The sequence below is a fragment of the Meriones unguiculatus genome, chromosome 17 (genome assembly GCF_030254825.1).
Source record: "Meriones unguiculatus strain TT.TT164.6M chromosome 17, Bangor_MerUng_6.1, whole genome shotgun sequence".
NCBI classification, from domain to species: Eukaryota; Metazoa; Chordata; class Mammalia; order Rodentia; family Muridae; genus Meriones; species Meriones unguiculatus.
Genome location: NC_083364.1, coordinates 35,374,929 through 35,394,318, shown reverse-complemented (window position 1 = coordinate 35,394,318; position 19,390 = coordinate 35,374,929). Strand labels below are relative to the sequence as shown.

Below are 19,390 nucleotides of genomic sequence, written 5' to 3'. Positions count from 1 at the left end.
AAACTAAAACCGAAAGAAATAATGAGCAACCAGCCACTCAATCAGGTCCTGGGACTAAACTTCAACAGTCTCCAGACCCTGAGCTCTCGACTATTATCTTTTAAGTTCTTGTTCATCAAACTGGCACAGCATTAGTTGACTAACTTAAGCAAAAACAGGAAGTTAAAGAAATTTAAGAAGAATTTAAAAAGTGAGAGTGGCAAAGTAAGAAAAAGAAAGCCTTGCTTATTCATTTGGAATTCATTATAAAAAGGATTAACAAAAAATAAAGGAAGTACTTGAAAACAATGTCTCTTATTTCAACTCCAAAGATCCCAACTAAGACAGACCCATATGAGCACTATTTGACACTAAAAGTTAAGGATAGGGTGAGCTAAGAAAGGACTCAGACTACTGAATGTGGAAGAACACATCTTTATCCCAGATTAACAGAGAGGCAGGAAGAGGGTCTGTTTACTGAGTTCCAGTTAGAGCTGGATAATAAGACCCTGTCCCTAAAACCAAACAGCAACAAAACTGGAAAAGTTCAAAATGACTTAATCACTGTGGTTCAAATAAGGAATAATAATGAGTCCTCCCAAATGTAAATGATTTAGGGGAAAAACATTCAGTATATATACTATGGCGTTCAATTGAAAAGACAGTCTTAGGCTGGAGAGATGGCTCAGAGGTTAAGAGGTTAAGGCTGCTCTTCCAGAGTTCCTGAGTTCAATTCTCAGGATCCACATGGTGGCTCACAACCATCTATAATGTGATCTGAAACCACCTTCTGGCATACAGATGTATATGCAGATAGAGTACTCATATACATAAAATAAATAAATACAACATAAAAAAAACAACAGCCTGAAGGTAATTAACCTGTAGTACACTTGGCAGTATCTACCAAAACATTTAAAAAGTTCGCATCAGGCTGGGCATGGTGGCACACACCTTTGATCTCAGGACTAGGGAGGGAGGAGCAGGTGGATCTCTGTGAGTTCAAGATCAGCCTAGTATACAGTGCAAGTCCAGGACAGCCAGGGCTATTACACAAAGAAATCCTATCTCAAAAAAAAAAAAGAAAAAAAAAAAAGTTTCTATCATTTACACTAGAAATTCCTCACCAAAAAAGAATCATGGTTGTGCTCAGATTTAACAGCATATTTTAAGAAAAATAAAAATAAAAGATGTTGATTAAATAAATTATAAAACAGCTAAGGAATGAAATAATTTTAAATGCTACAGGAAAACATTCAATAACATTTCAAATGACTTTCAAAACGCATTAGACACAAATATCCCATCCACCCATCTCTAATCCCTCAGTCATCCCAAAAGTACCAACCAACCGATCACAGCACTCTTGCCTTGAATCTCTTATCAGAATCTTTTTTAAAATTTATTTTAAAGATTTATTTATTTTTAGGTGTATTGATGTTTTGCCCGAATGCATGTCTGTATGAGGGTTCCAGATCCTCTGGAACTAGTACAGACAGTTGTGAGCTGCTACGTTAGTGCTGGGAATCTAAGCCAGGTCCTCTGGAAGAGCAACAAATGCCGTTAACCGCTGAGCCACCTCTCCAGGCCCTAGAATTGCTACTATAACTGCTGGGGATGTGGCTAAGTAGCAGAGCACCCAGAGTTTGTACCAGGAATAAATGTTGGAGATGAAGGCTGGTGTAGTGGCACACACCTTTAATCCCAGTATTCGAGAGGCAGAGGCAGATGGAGCTCTGTGAGTTGGAGGAGGGTAGCTGGTTTGCAAAGTAAGTTCCAGACAGGCCAGAACTACATAACTGAGACCCTGATTTAAATATAAAAAAAATTAAAAAAAAATTGTTTTAGTCAAAGAACAGACTTTTGACTAAAATAAAAAAGACTTACTAAAATCATGATGTAAAAGCAACTTAGGAAACAGATAAAATACCTTTAATCCTCTCTCATATTGTATTCTATTAACAACAACAACAACAACAAAAATAACCCCTTAGGCCTCCAGTTGGGAGTACTTTAAAACCCAGCTTCTTAGAATTAGGAAAACTACAATAGTTCTTTTAAATATACTTTATTTCCTATTTGTATGCGAAAGAGTGGAGGCACGGCATACTGCGGAGATTAGAGGGCGACTTTCAGGATGCGTTCTCTCCTTCTCCTGTTCGTTCTAGAGATCAGGTTAGGTTTGTACCTTTACCTGCTGAGTCATCTCATTGGCCCTATAGAATCTTCTCACAGCTAATTCATTCTGGTTTTTGGAAAGTCGTAGAAGAAATGAATTTACCAGCTCTCTTGCCTCTCGCAGCCAGGTAAGAAATGCTCCCAAGGGTATCATGCTACTTCTTTAGAGGGCTTCTTAATAGCAAAATGCTTAATAAATTTAATAAACTGAGTCTAAATTTTGTACAGGAAAATAAATGAAGCTGGGTGTACACCCTTGGAAACCCAGAACTTGAAAAGTGTGTACTCCCAAGGTCAGGAAGAGCCTTCCTCAAACAGTCAAAGGGATAGGTAAGATTTTAAGTCAGACCATGCTATGTGAGAGCTTTCCTCAAACACACAAAGGGATAGGTAAGATTTTAAGTAAGCAGAGCTCTAAACAGAGAAGCAATACAACTTTATCAAGTTCTGAATTATACTACATAAAGTGTCAATCAGTAAAAACTGGTCAAGTTGGTTTACAAACAGACAAGTGAAACAAACTGACTTCCTAGAAATCGCCTCAAAGGCATGGGAATTTAGGTGTAATTTCAATTCACTGGGGAGGAGGTAAAGAAATGACACGAACAAATGGGTAACAACTTAGAAAAAAATATTTTACTGAGAAGGGAGGACTAAGAGTGACACTGAATAAAGGCACATGACAAAGTGGAGTGGAAACCTGCAACAACATCACAGACAATGGTAATCAATGATTTTTAAAAAAGTTTTTACAAAACTACAAAGAAAATGACCACTCTTCCAAATAATAATAAACCTTAATCAAACATACTGGGGAAATGCAAATTATAACTTCACTTATAAAATACTGCTTATCCAGCAAAACAGTGAACATATGAAAACACATTCTTGGGCCTGGAGAGATAGCTCAGAGCACTGGCTGCTCTTCCAGAGGTCCTTAGTTCAATTCCCAGCAAACACATGGTGGCTCACAACCATCTATAATGTGATCTGATGCCTTCTTCTGGCATACAGGCAGAACACTGCAAAAATAATAAATAAATCTTAAAACAAAACAAACTAGGATGACCTTGAATTACAGTGCTCTCCCTCCTGCCTCTGCTTCCTGAAGGCTGGAATAATAGAGAGAGCCATGCCTGGTTATCTACATTATTTACTGACAGTTTTGATTCTGCTGTTTTATTTAGACAGGGTCTTGCCAAGTAGCCCAGACTGGCCTCGAACTTGCAATTCTCCTGCCTCTACCACTCAGGAGCTGGAATTATAGGCATGTGCCCCCATATCTAGCTAGTTATTTGTTTGAATTAAGTTTATTACTCAAAATTTATGTTAAAAAAATTCAGGAGCAGAAAGTGAAAATTAGCTCTGAATAAGAGTAACCGTTAAAAACCAATAATACTAATTAAATTACAATTTCTGTTTCTTTGTAAAAACCAGCCACATTTCATGTGCTAGTAGACACAACAGTGCTGTTTTCAGAATAATTCCATCATTACATCAAGTTCTACTGGACAATGCTGAAGCTACTAACATTTTACATTTCAGAGACAGAAAGCACTAAAGTGAGAAAGGAATCTGTTTCCCAAACCGAGTATAATCCAGACACAAATACAAACTTCACACAGTCAATGGATCATTCTGGTATTTAGGTGAGGAATAGCCAAAAAGAATCAACAAGAAATGAATGGAGGGGCTGGAAGGATGGCTCAGTGGTTAAGAACAACAGCTGTTCTTCCAGAGGTTCCAGATTCAATTCCTAGCTCCCACAGGCCAGCTCACAACTGTCTGTAACTCCTGTTCCAGTGGAGCTGACACCCTCACAGAAACATACATGCAGGGAAAACACCAACGCACATAAAATTAAAATAAATTATTTAAGGAAAAAAGAAAGAAGTGGAACCAACAGGAAAAACCTACTTTCTGAATACTTTTGAAGTCACTATTTTAAAAAACCATACAGAATCATAAATAATCTTTGATCTATGTGTGTGAGTGTTTTGCCTGCATAATATATGTCTGGCCCCACTTGTGTGCCTGGTATCCATGAAAGCCAGTCTATGGCTCTCCTGGAACAGGAAGTACCTATAGTTGTGAGCCACCATATGCGTGCTGGCAATCAAACCCAGATCCTTGAAAGAGGAACCAGAGTTCTTACCACTAAGCTATCTCCCCAGCCCCAGTAAAAATTAATGGCAGTTTTTTGAAATATTATGTAAGTGCATTGCAAAGTAAATAAAATTTTAGGCCCCAAGTTTGGGTTATCTGGGCCACAGTTCCACCCATAACAATTATTTACTGAGTACCTACTAACACTGAACACTTGGTCAGGCAGAGATACTGTGGAAAACAAAATACCACTTCCGTGATACTTTCAATACAATGAGAAGAATACATTCATAAAGAATATAAACACATGATCTACTGTGTGTTAAGAGCGAAATGAGGCATACTTTTACAGAAGCAGAAGAACTAATCTACCAGTAGACTAAGTAAAGTCCCTGATGAAGCCATCCATGAACCGGAGTTGAAGGGTAAGCTCCGAGGGTACAAGCTTGTAATCTGCTATGCGCAAATACCTCAAAGATGAAAGAAACACCCTGGAAGAACCGGAAAAAAAAAAAAAAGCCCTATTAACAAAAAATAATGGAAGCCTAGTGTAGTTCTTAAGGCAAATGATTGCCAATTCCTTACCTGGGTTGGGGGTGGGGAGGAGACATCAAAACTGTCCTGATAGCACCTAACATGAGCTACCAGATTTGGCAAATCAACAACTAGGGCTTGAGACAGCTCGGCAGTTGAGTACTGACTAAGCTTCCAGAGAATCTGAGTTCAATTCCCAGCAACAACGTGTTAACAACTGTCTGTAATTCCAGTTCCAGAGTATCCCATTCCCTCTTCTGGCCTCCTTGGGCACTGCACACACATGGAACACACAGAGAGACATGCAGGGAAAACCAATATGCATAAAATGAAATCCTAAATAAAATTTTCAGTTCTATTCTCTGCCACCTATGGAGTCTATTAAATGATGCTAAGAAGACACAGAGAAGAGCTTTTCAACTTAAATGATCAAAAATTAGTGTAAAAAAATGTGGAAAAGGTATGATCCTACTAAAAGAACTGCCGATACATCTGTTAGCGCCTCCTCTCTTCTTTCCTTCCAGAAGTTACTGGTCAGATTAAATCCTCCATGGCAAAGAATATAAATGCCCTGAGCTGCAGTTTACACACAGAACTTTACTGCTAATGTAAACATAAAAGCTATTTAACAATATTCCCGCAGAACTCCTTAGATCTAGTGTGCTAACAAGTTCCCTACAGTCATTATGAACCTGATAAAACTATATTTCTCTACCTAGTCCCTAATATTAACTCCACAGTGATATAAGGTGGCTAATTAAGAACCTAAGAATTCTCAAGGAGAACTTAACTGTTCTCTAAGATGTTGTATGGGGGACACACAAGAAAATATTGTATTCAAGCTGATTAAATAATATATAATCTATACTAGTATATGTAAAAATAACCAGAAACAATACTGTAAGTGTTCTTTTCCCTTAAAAATGTTTAAACTCAGCACAACTATTTTTTTCCCTTAGTTCAAAGAGGAAGCATGCTTTCAAACCCACTATATTTCTGTTTCAAATGTATTAATCAGGGCTGGGTGTAGAGCTCAGTAGTGGAGCACTTGCCTGACATATACATGGTCCTGGGTCTAATTCCCAGTTCCTTTTAAGGAATGTATTAATCAGAAGAGGAACGTAGGCTATTTATGACTGTCTTAAATTAGTAAATGCCAATTATACTACTGTAGATGGAGGCCAAGATTTAGCAGCTCAGTAACAGTGAAGATTTAGTCATCTTATCTCACAACCTAGTCATTTGAAAGCATTTTAAAATAACAGTCTTCATTGTGAAGAACATATAGTTATTATAGTTATGGGGGGGACTAAAGAGCTAATCATCATTGCTTTAGCTCAGCCCACATGCCTGTTCTTAAGGGTATCCATGGCAGCAATGATGCAACGTGCCTACCTAGTTCACTGTGCCTACACAAGTGGGAGAAAGGGGAGGCGGATGATCAAAAAAAATTTTACTTGAGGTGTTTTAATATTAACACGATAGAATTTTATCAACTACACTGTCAGATTTTAAAAACCGTAAAGCTCTCAAAAAATTAGAAAGGACCCTAGGACGGGAAGACAAGAGGGGGGAGGGAATGCTTTGAAGCCTTGAGTTGAGTAGGAAAAAAAATTTTTTTTACTCTTTTGCTGTAGCAACTGATCAAAAATGTTCAAAGGGTTTATTTCTAATCATAGAATAAATGGTTCTAATTTAGCATTTTCAAAACTACAAATAATGTTTTATGTTTCCTAATTTCCAACCTACATATTTTCCTATTTTTGTTTTTAGTTACATAATAATTTATAAATATTTCAAGAACAGTGATTATATCCAAATTTTTAAGCCATAAAAAAAACCCTGTTCTCTTTTGCTTAAAAAAGGTGAATGAAAAAAATAAATCTAATTCTATCAAATAAAGACTAAAGAGATATATCAAATAACTTTGCTATACTGTTGGAAGAAATTAAACATGAAATTACACAAGGCAATTCACAGGCTATAGGTATCAACAAACAAACAAACAAACGCAAAAGCAAGCTTACAAACAGGTCATGGGGAAGCCCTGTTCTCTTACTAGAGAGGATAAGCCCACATCATAGGCACACTGGTGTCTATCTGATTACAGACAACTATCTGAACCACAGCTCTGTCTGCAATAAAAAAACAAAACTCTATGCCCAGTTTTCCCACTTTTCTTATTCTGAGAACTAATTCATTATACAGCAATATTAAGAGCCTGCTTTCAGAAATACTTAATTCTTTTATCACTAAATATCTTACAATCTCAACAGTTATGTCTAAAATTCACTATGTGACATTAGTGTGTAGAAATGAAAACCCAAACCTAAAGTTTAAAGGTAAGCACCTGGAATGTATACCCAACCACACGGTCACACAAGGTCCACAGACTGGTGCTGAGAAATCCAAGTAGTCTGCTTGGAGACTGAGAGAGGCACGCTGTACTCAGAGCAAAAGCAAGCAGGCTTTAAAAGTATTTCAGAAAGTGCCCAAGCCAGTTCAAGGGTTCTCAGTCCAGACCAGTGTCTATCAACAACACAGCGAGAACCGGCTGTTTAAAAAAAAAGTCCAGAAACTTTCTGCAAAATGATCACACTTTCAGCTGACATGGCATGTCCAAGTGGAAGAGAAGAACTCTGAGAAAATAAGAGACCTAAGCATATCAAGGCTCTCTAGACACACGCTGTTGGGAGGAAAGCTTCCTGTAAATCTTGGAGAAAAAATAATCAGTTTAACACAGCATTTTTATCTATCTGATACACACTTCAAACTATTACTTTGCTACCTATGCATCTTGTAGATTCAAGTATCTGTTGTCAAGCATCTAACAATGGTTATAGCTTAAAGAAAGAACACAGAAAATCATATTGTATCTTACCTTTGTAGTTACAATGCACAGGCAATCCATTACTCTACCATTACAATATTTTATCCATAAAGCAAAACTATTCAAATTGCCTATTTCAACAATAACAAAAAAACTTCAAATAAAAAAAGTTGTTAGATAAAATCATAAATGAAAAGTTATGACTGTGCCAAGATCTCGCCAGGATCCATTCTTAGAGCTAGGAATTTTTCTACTATCTGAAATGTAAGAAGCCAGAATGCATCACGTGCCCTACAATCTTCTTTATGTAATCTGTATCCGAAGAACTTGAAATTCTCCAACAGAACACTGTGGAACTTGGCGGGTTGATTCCGTGAGAGCCCACTGCTGCTTCAGACGCTACCTCATTAATCCCTCTTTTCAGAGTACATTGCCAGAGAGTCATCTGATAAAATGCCCCACAAGACTGCCCTAACACAAATGTGTATCTGTTTCTCCTTTTTTGCTATAGTTTGAATATTCAAAGAACTGCCAAAAAAAGAAGAAAAAAAATCAGTAGAAAAATGCAAGCAAACATTTCTTCCACTAAAACCATTTCTGCAACTGCAGCCTGCAAAGTGATGACTTTCTCGGCAGTAATGAATGGAATATTCCAAGTGTTATTTTTGAGAAGGGGAGCGGGAAGAACAAAGCAATAATGTAAACTATCACTAAAACTTCCATTTTCTCTCGTTACCAAAATAAATAACATTTTATCAATGAAGCCAGATTTTTGCTTTGTTGCATTACTAAATCCACTTCACCAAATTCCTTGTCCCTTGGGTACAGGGAGGAAGCACCACAAAGAGGCAGTTATAACTGTACCATTTCAAACTCTTCAATAAGTATTTTTTAACCCAGAATTCGCCTAACTTCTTTCAATTGTGTCTGGCCCTGAGATCAAGAACAGAGTTGGACAGGCTGACAGAGGAAAGACTCAGAGATACCCAGAGCCTTTCAATTTCATGAGCTTCTGACTCCCCTATGAAAACATAGAGTAAGGAAGAATACTATCTACAACTGTGGTCCCTTCAATAAAATTTATCATTTTTAAAGCAGAATATTAAAAAACAACGTGGGTAATATTCATATACTGATAGGGCATTGCATTTGTGAAGAAAAGTAGGAGAAGAATTTTTTGGTTTCTTTCTTAGTGTTCTGAAATTTCTCTAATGAAAATTTAAAGATACTAAAATAGTCTTGCCCAGAGAGGGGGAGGTCTTCCTCCTTTGACAGACGTCCTAACAGCAGAGGCTGGATAATCCCTAGAGCAAATCAAACGTGACTCAACCCAATGAGCTATATAACCAGTTTTTTTCTTTCCTGGTTTGGAGTCTGGGGACAACTCAGTTTTCCCTTTTATAAAACACACAGTGGCACAAAGAGTATTTCTCCTGACTTCTGTTATAATTTCTATATTCAACAGATTAAGTCCCAACAAGGGCAAAACTCAGGAATGGCTCCTGCACCTACTCTTTTATCCTCAGCACCTATGGGTTAGCATGTAATGACCACAACGTAACTATGGCAAAGTATGTGTTGATGACTTAGAAGCCTTTCTTACATCTAAACTGTAGGCAATTATAAAACTGAAAATCTGAACGGATTCTGAAAATGAGACGCCTCATTTTCCCAAGAAAACCTCTGAAATACCTTTGCCAACTCAATTATAAACTTGTAAGAATATGGATTAAACAGCCAAATAGCCAGATTTAAATTTGAGTCAGCCTGATACATATTTAACAACATTCATTTTAGAAAATAGTTTTAGTTGGACTCTTTATATCCATCTTAGCCATTAGAGTCACCCATATAACTCTTGAATAATCAAATTTGGGTTGGAGAGATGGCTCAGTTGATTGTGCTTAAGCACAAGGACCTAAGTTTAACCCTCAGAACCCACATTTAAATGTTTGAAAAGTAAATAAAGTCAGGTACATGACTCATACTTGTAATTCCAGTGCTGGGGAGACAGGGGAGACAAGAGCTGGGGACTGATGGCCAGCCAGCTTAGCCTACATCAGCAGGTTCAAGCCAATGAAAACAAAGGTGTACAGCTAATGAGTGACCACACCAAAGACTGTCCTCTGTCCTCTGTCCTCAACACACAAGCGCATGTGTGCCTGCATACTCACCTCCTAACACATGCATCTGCACACACAAACACACACACAAAAAGCCAAATCTACTTCACTTTAAACAGCAATTTTATAGAATCTAAGTTGTATGAGATGTTGCCTTTTTTTTTTTAATGAAAATGTCACTTGACCACTTACTCAATTTCTTACTAGTACCCTTCTAAGTACACCTATTTTCCCTATTTGGACAGTAGTTGTGTATCTACAATGTCTAGGATGTAACAAGTTAACTGTACTTTTTAATGCACTTATTATCATTCCACAAAGCTTGACTGTAGCCTCTCATACTTATACTCTTGTATTAACTTTTGCATTTACCGCACCTATCAACACCCAAACTGGCACTGACTAGGGGCATTTTAAATCAATGTGTTCTTTCCTAGTCATTTGCTCTTTGAAATGATTTAGAGGCTACACTGTAATACAAACAAGTTTTAAAGGTCTTAAAACTTGGGGATAGCAATATCTCACCTAATATTTATGCACAAAGGTGATCAGCACCACTTCAGAATACACAGGCAACTGCTTTTAGCCATGACAAATAATAAAGAACAAAATGATCTACCTTTAGCAACTAAAACAAGAACTCTGGACAAATATAAAGAAATAATTTAGGTAACGAGAGAGGCAGTTCAAAGCAATTAAACCTCTATAAGGGGAAACAGAAGACGAGCCGAGCCCTATAACTGTCCAACCAAAGTTTTGGGGCAACAAAGGAACAAGAAAACTAAACACAGCCCAGTAATATGTACGGACACCTAAATAATTCAGTATGACCAAGGTGTCCAAAATTCATGGTAAGATTAAGCAGAAGGAACAGAAATGCAAAAGGAGATCTCCAAAGATGGGCAGGGCTTTCCTCAGGTCCCCAGTTTAGCTCTGATAATCTTGATTAGCAAAAACATAAATTTGAAGCTAAGAAAAAACCAAGAGATGGACAGTCACCAGAATTTACGTGGTACCAAGAATAGGACAACAATTCCTAATAGGCAGGATACTAGGCAGGACTAAGAGTATGGCCACAATCTGGGAATAAAATTAGCCTTACACTAACCGTTCCCCAGTATTCAAAAAAAAAAAAAAAGAAAAAGAAAAAGAAAAAGAAAAAAAAAAAGCTTCTAAGTACAACAGATTTCAACTTTTCCAAGAAACTTCGCTGTATATCACAGCAAAGCTTAAGACTATTTAAAACAATAAAATAACCAATACTTACGAAGTGTTAGAATTCACAGTGGTCTGTAAAACTTATTAAAAGTGAGCAGGCAAAGGAAAGGAGAAAAGCCAATTAAGAGAGTCAGAAATGGGGCTGGAGAGATGACTTGGAGGTTAAAGCATTGGCTGCTCTTGCAGAGGATCTGAGTTCAATTCCCAGAATTCACATGGTGGCTCACAACCATCTATATCTGGTGCCCTCTGCTGGCACACAAGTGAACATGCAAGACAGAACACTGTATAGATAATGAATAAATAGATAAATAAATAAATAAATCTTAAAAAAAAAAAGTCAGAAATGACAAGTAATAAAAGCAGTTAAACAAGGCGATTTTAGAAGCTACTTTGGTTCTGGCCGCATGTGTTCATGTAGAGAAGGCGAAAACAAGCAATTATGAGATGTGGGAAATAAATAAATAAAAGAGCCAAATTGAGCTTCTAGAGATCATTAAAATATCTGAAATAATTTTTTTTCTGAATGGAATTAATGATACATTTGATAAACTTTAGACATAGAAACTATCCAAAATAAGGCAGAGGAAAAATTATAACACTAGTAAGCTATGTAGACAAACCCAATCAAACTGATTTACATGCAATTGGAATCAGCTTCCCCCTTTTTATGTATATATGAAGTCTCTCTCACTTTTAACCCAGAATCTTATATGAAGTAGGCAAACACTCTAGCACTGATCTATACACCCCTTCCTCATTTCAGGTTTTATTTTGAGACAGGGCCTCACTAAACTGTCCTCAGTAGCTCTGAATGTACTATGTAGCCCAGGCAAGCCTTAGACTTGTAATACTTAGATCTATCTATCTAATCATCTATCTATCTAAATCATCTATCTTTCTCTCTACCTATATATATACACATACATACATATATATCCGTCTATCTAAATATCTAAATATGTAGCTATCTGTCTACTTACCTACCTAGCTAGCTATTAATTTATTTTGTGTATGGATGTCTTCCCTAAATATATCTGTGTACTGCCTGTGTGTGTGCCAGAGGGAGTAAGATCCCCTGAGACTGGAGTTACAGACAGTTTTGAGCTGCCACATGGTTGCTGGAAATTGAACCCAGGTCCTCTGAAGAGCAGCCAGTGCTCTTAATCACTGAGCCATCTCCACTGCCCCTGAACTTGTAATCTTCTTGTCTCAGACTCAAGAGTAGTTGGGATTTACAGGCTGTGTCACCAGGCCCCACTCAGTGGGTGAATTTTTTCAATGGGACTAAAAATTATAAACCTACAAACTCAAACTCATGAATACATGTATGCGTGCGCACGCGCGCACACACACACACACACACACACACACTACATTTTCTGTGAATATGGGCGTTTTCCAAAACAAAATTTTAAAGAGACACAAAAAAGGCCCAAATTAACTGTAAAATATAGGTCCCAAAAGAAAAACCTGAGTTTCTCAGTGGTTGACTAACTCCAGCTCTCACAAAGAAAAAAGTGCAAAGGGCTATAGGCATACAGAGATTAGTATGAACCAAAAAACGGGTGAAGAGCTCACATTAAAGGTTTTTAACTGAGCCATCAAGGTGCATATGGTATAACTATAATTTGAAGGATGGCACAAAATTTTAGTCATCTGCAAATTGCAATATGGATCAAATGAGCATGAAGAGCAAAATAAAAGTACCTGATAAAAAGCAACTCAGGCCAGATGGTGGTCGAGCACGCCTTTAATCCCTGCACTTGGGAAACAGAGGCAGGTAGAGCTCAAGGTCTACAGAGTGAGTTACGAAACTCTGTGTAACTCTGGGTATCAGGCACAGATGTGGTGCACACATATACATGTAGGCAAAACAAAGAACTAAATAAGACTTTTAAAAAAATGGGGCTGGAGAGATGGCTCAATGGCTAAGAACACTGTCTGCTCTTCCAGAGGTCATGAGTTCAATTCCCAGCAACCACATACTGGCTCACAACCATCTATAGTGGGATCTGATAGCTTCTTCTGGTGTGCAAGTGTACATGCAAAGAGAACATTCATGTACATAAAATAAGTAAGTAAATAAATCTTTAAAAAAAAATGAACTGACCTATGAAAAGGTGCTTCAGTGTTACTCTCATTACTAACAGGAAAATTAACAACAAAGCAGCATGAAGACTCTCTAACCTCCTATGAATGTAAGAGTCCCTAACACACTTAAGTCAGCCTTCAGAAGGCTTTAAACTTTAACAGTCCATATGTGCCGGTAACTGTCCTGCCTCCAAAATCTGTAGTTTAAAAAAAACAAAAAACAAAAAAACAAAACAAAAAACAAAAAAAACTATGATGAAAAAGAAAAAAAAATTATGTTCCCATGCCACTTAGATAATTCTCCTGCTTGGATGAAGTCTGAACGGCTGGAAAAATGAGCCTAAAGGCACAAAACAACAACAACAACAACAACAAAAACACAACAACAACAAAACAAAAAAACCAAAAACAAACAAAAATACAAAAAACCTAAAAGAAGACTAAGCCTGTGTTCTTCTAGACAACTAACCTGTTTTCTTCTTTTAAAAGCCACACTTTATGACATATAACCTGCTTCATTCAATATACAGATACTCTGACAATGGAATTATGTTTTAACCCATCATAAACTGAAAACATGATACACTAAAAAAATTCAAGTGTGTGACCGCATGGCTGTTGGGTGTTTGCGCTGCCACTGCCAAGCACCAAAAGGTAAGTCTTGGAAGCAGGGCTACCGCGCAGTGGTAGTGCTCTTTCCCAGGCTCTTTCCCTCAAACTCAAAATGCCTGATGCCCAAAGATGTCAGGAGGTGTCAGATCCCCTGGAAATGAAGTCACTGGTGGTTGTGAGCCAGTGTATGGGCTAGAAAGATCAAAATTCAAAATCTGAAGCATGATTTCTCCTAAATTCTATCACTTTCACACTATCATAAAGCCAAAATATAGTGTATATTTTAGCTTAATAATTTTTAGTTTAAAATAGCTACAGTAAAATGCTTTAAGTTTTTATTTTGTGTGTGTGCACGTATATACATGAAAATATGAATGCAATACCACAGTACACATGCGCAGATCAGCGGACAACCTGTGCAAGTCAGTTCTTTCTATGAGTCCCGAGACTACGCCTTTATCCATTAAGCTATGCCACTGACCCAGTGTGTCTTTAATCAAGTTCCTTACTAGTAATCATTCAGACTGCTTCCTCTATTGTATTTATTAATATTATATGGAATACTGCAATGAGCACTTCTGTAATTATTTTGAGACAATAAATCTGCAGCACATACTGGCCACAGGATTGTATACTGTGGTCTCAAAATTATTGTGCAACTGTGTCCTCCTCCTCTACCAACCACGTAAGAGTTTCTGTGTACTCACTGAGCTAATTTTTAATGAGCTAATTATTTGAAAATATCCCTTGTCAGTTTAATTTGCATTACTTTAATGTGAGGTTTACTGTTCTATATTTTTTCTATAAACTGTTCATTGACATCCTTGGTCACTTTCCTATTGAATGCTAACTGTATTATGTGTTTCTTGAGTTGAAGTGGTTACAAATAAAAAAATTAGCCCTTATGTGCTATGTGAAACTTTTCTTTTTCGTTGTTTTTGTTTGCTGGTTGGTTGGCTGGATGATGATGATGTTGTTTTGGGAGAAAGACGTGTCACCCACTATGTAGCTCAGGCTCACCTCAAACTCAAAATACTCCTGCCTTATGACCCAGAATACTTGCATCAGAGGCAAGCACCACCACAACCAGCATACAAAAGTTCTATAATTAAGATCCAACCAAAGTTGAGGATCACACTCTATAGTCAACATTCATGATTTTTGGAGATCAGACATACATTCCAGGCAAGTGCTTAACCACTAAAGGCACTTTCCCCAGACTTTTTAAAAATCAGGCTAGGGAATAAACCCAAGGCCTCATATATGCTAGCACTGAGCTATATGGACAGCCCTAGACTTTTTTTTTCTTTTCACAGTTTATTTTGAAGCAGGATTCAAGTTCCTCAGCTGACCTTAAACTCACCGTCATCCTGAGCCTGAACCTCCACAGTAGTTGGTTTGTAGTGGCCTTTTTTTTTTTTGTAACCCTTAGAAAAGGATTCCTTAAGACCTCCCCTATCAGTAGACTTGGGGAAGGGCATGCGTGGAGAACTGGAAGGGAGGGTGGGATTGGAAGGAAGGAGGAAGGGGACTAGAGGGGATACAAAGTGAATAAAGTATAATTAATAAAAATTCAAATAAAAACGAAAAGGATTCCTTTAGCCGGGTGTAATGGTGTATGCTTTTAACCCTAGCAGAGGCAGGAGGCTCTGAGAGTTCAAGGCCAGCTTAGTCTAGAGATCGAGTTCCAGCAGAGTCAGGGCTACACAGAGAAACTCTGTCTTGAAACATCAAAATAATAATAATAATAATAATAATAATAATAATAATAATAATAATAAAGGTTTATTTTATCCTAAAGGCATAGAAAAGTTTGTTCTTAATGGTCTCATTTTTTTAAGCCTTTGGTTCTTCCAGCCACTTAAAAATGAGATACTAGGACCAGAACAGTACATTCTTTCTGTAATAATATTCCAGTAAATTAGACAATTTCTCCTACTTTCCTGTCTTTAAAGTCATATACTCTTAAGTAATCCAACAGAATTATTTTTACTAAAACAAAATGCACCTTTTTAAAAATGAATGAAAGTACAACAAAGGAAAAGCAGGGACACCAGCAATTTAGGTCAGCAGTAAAATGTCTTGCATATACAAGCAAACAACCCCCAACTGACCATCAGCACTGGGGTGAGCAAGGAAGGTATTGGGGGTGGAGACTCTTACCCCCAAAAGTTTTTAAACAAAGATTATTCTCAACATCTCACCAGGCATATGTTCAAAGTAAAAGACAGAATAAAAAAGACACTAAGAAAATGAGATATTACTTTAAAATATATTATATTGAATTTAATTTTACTGTATTAGAAAAAAGGTAACAAAGGAATAAGGTTAACAAGGATTTGGCAACTGTTACCAACTGTAAATTAATAAAACAAAGAAACTGGACAGATGCCTTAAAATGCAAAGATTTTTATCATTAAGAGAAATAGAAAAGTACTTGCAGAAAGTAAGCAATCTCAAATATTTTTCGCAAAAACAAACATTAAGTAAAAGAGTCAAGGCCATGTTGCATGACGTGTTTGTCAGAAAAAGATTGCCTATCAAGACTTCATGTGTGAGCACAGTACTAACTCCAGTCTTGTATGAAGCAAAGGAAACACGATTTCCACGTTATCTTTCAATTTGTAGTTAAACAGAAGTGTCTTTTTGCATTTGCTTGAATTCAGGTCAGTGTGCTCCAAAGTCTTTTCAGCCACAAACAGGACTGAAAGAAGAGGTCAAGTCAGCGATCACTTAGCCAAGTTTCCAATCCAAAGAAAGCAAGAATGAATGGGCAATAGAGGAATACATTTCCTACTCACATAGCACTCTCAAAAACAATTAAATCTCCAAACATTTCCGGGTCTCATAACTCTCTGTCAATGTGCTCTAAACTAAGTACATTTTCAGACTAACATCTGTCAAGGTGTTTTCTACAAAAACAGAAGTTCTAATAACAGACTTTACAAGTTTGGCAATATACATTTTCCCCACTAAAAGAAGAAACTGATAGACACATCCCAATGCCCCTCTCAAGAGTCCATTTGTGAATGGGTATGAATTTCAAACATTACTTGCACATTTCCCACAGGGAATACCATGTGATCCTATTCTTCCTCACACATTTTCCAAACTAATCACATCTAACATTTACTTAACTTATCACTCTTCCATTTGCTTGAACCTTCAGCATGATTATAGTTTAAGTGGTGAAGAAACTAGGCCTGTACACAGCATTCTAGGTTTCAGTGTTTCACATATTTATAAAACTAAATGTTTCTAAAATCCTTTTGCCTAAGTGTTAGTGAAACCTCAGAGGCCTCATGCATGCCAGCCAAGCACTCTACATTAAGCTATAATCTCTCCCATCTAATGACTCAAAACATTTGTGCTGGCTAGTCAACATCACACACAAACTAGAACTATCTGAGAGGAGGGACTCTCAACTGAGAAAACACCTTTATAAGATCAGGCTGTAGGACATTTTCTTATTAGTGACTGATGGGGGGTGCGCAGCCTACTGTGGGTGGTGCCACCACCTTTGAGCTGGTGCTCCTGGGTTCTGTAAGAAACAGGCTGAGCAAGCCATGGGAAGCAAGCCAGTAAGCAGCACCCTCCATGGCCTCTGCCTTCAGGTTTTTGCCCTGTCTGAGTGGCTGTCCTTACTTCCTTTGGTGATAAACAGCCATTTGGAAGTATAAGCCAAATAAACACTTTCCTCCCCAACTTGCTTTTTGGTCATGGTGTTTCGTCATCACAATACTAACCATAAAAAAAGACAACATTGTTGATCTTTCTTACTGAAATCTGTATGGACATAAATTTCTACCTCACAGAGTTCCTTTTAAAACTGATATTCATATTCATTACCACTGGCTGTACTATATCAGACATTTAAAAATAATCCCTAAATGGAGAGACGGCTCTGTGGTTAGGAGTGCTTGTTGTCCTTGCAGAGGACTGGGGTTCAGTTCCCAGCACCAACATGGTGGCTCACAACTACCCATAACTCCAATTCCAAACCTTCTTCTGACTTCCTCCTACACTGGGCATGCATGTGATACACATGCAAACAGGACATTCATACATATAAAATAAACCTTAAACTATTTAAAGCTATAAAAATAAGAATTCTCTGCTTTATAATCACACGTATTATAAATCAAGCAATAGAAAAACAGTAGGTCAACATGAAATTCAATGCTTTTAAACCCTAACATTTTTCTTAACTCAAGGTTTTTAACCTAGGACTAAGACAATAAATATGAAATAGAAAACAGTAACTGGTGGTTGAAGAGTTGGCTCAATGATTAGGAGCACTTACTACTCTTGCAGAGGACCTGGGTTCAATTCCCAGCACCCACATGATGACTCAGTACTATCTGTAACTCTACCCCAGGGGATTGGATCCCGTCATCTGACCTTCTTAGACATCAGGTGTGTTATGTGGTTCATATACATACATAAAGGCAAAATGTTCATACATATAAAGTAATTAATCAAGAAAACTATAAATGTCTAGGTCTACCTGTGCTGCTAAAACTAAACACATGAGAATATTATATAAAAAACCATACTCCTCACAGTTCTGTAGATAGGAAGCCTAGGATCTAGGCATGTGCTCTGGTAAAGGACTTCTTGCTTCACTCTCACAGGCAGAGGGCAGACCTAAACTTGTGCACGAAGTTTCTTTTCTAAGGACCTTAATCCCACTTGTGAGAAGCAGGCCCTCATAACCTAATCACATCTGTCCCCACTTCTGGGCTAAGGGTTGAATCCAGGGCTCCGGCCATACTAGGCAACTTATTTTAGAGGCAACACAAAATAAGAAAGAAAGAGAAATGTGTACAGTTCTATCAGGTTTACTAAAGAGACCTATAAATTCAATGTTAAGAAGTCTGATATCCAAACACAGACTTGTCCAAAACTAGCCTTAAGCTGGGTCAAGTTGTTTCCTTCTCATTTTCTTTTATATTTCTTTTTTTCAGCTTTAAAATGTAGAAGAGGGATTATATGTGCTCATTCATACTGCTCTAAAATGCTATACAACAACATATTAAGTAAAAAAGTGAAAACCCGACTTCTTCATTACCAATGTGCTGCATAGCTGCTCCCCATCAACACTTTTCTGACTTATTACTCAGCAAACAGAAGCTGGTTTGATTTTCCAGGCAGTCTAGTGCTAACCAGAAGGGACGAGACTCAAATTTAGACACAACCACTTTCAAATGACTAATGCTTCTCAGGCAGAATCCTCATTACAAAATGCTGCACCGCATCCAACCCTACCAGCAGCAACATAGCACAACTGAAAAACGACATTACCAACTACCAGGACAGTTAGTAAAACTCACAGAAGCAGGCAAAGGACTGTTATTCTTCTGTGAGTTTTAATGCAACCGTTCAAGCCAATCAACAGAGGATTCTTTACATTAGAAAGAGTTCAGAGCCACAGTTATATTCTTTCTCTAAGTAAGAATACCAAAGCAAAATCATCTTTCAAACTACAGTGGCCATCTTAATAATTACAGAAGCAGAGCTTTTTGGGGTCTACTATGCAAGACACTTTGTGTTATCCCAAAACAAGTATTTCAGACCTCAAACAAGTTACAAACTTTAAGACAGAATCAAGATTCTCACCTTTTAAATACTTTAACTCTATTCTCCATCTCATTACTATTTCCAAAAAATATCCATCTTTAGAAAAAGATGACCACTGAAAAATGACTGTGAAAAC

At 37.4% G+C, this 19,390-nt stretch overlaps 1 protein-coding gene across 16 annotated transcripts in view; it reads right to left on the bottom strand.

Moving 5' to 3' along the window:
• Dlg1 (discs large MAGUK scaffold protein 1) overlaps positions 1-19,390 on the bottom strand; it is a 181,639-nt gene that overhangs the window by 144,126 nt on the left and 18,123 nt on the right. The window contains exon 1 of one of the 16 annotated variants that reach the window (XM_060370205.1): positions 7,679-8,233. The exons of 14 other annotated variants lie outside the window; for them this stretch is intronic. In XM_060370205.1, the coding sequence (XP_060226188.1) occupies positions 7,679-7,708 (30 nt within the window). In that variant the 5' untranslated portion in view covers positions 7,709-8,233. Of the gene's footprint in view, positions 1-7,678; positions 8,234-19,390 lie in introns of those variants that run through there. One more of the 16 variants, XM_060370201.1, reaches the window with a different exon arrangement.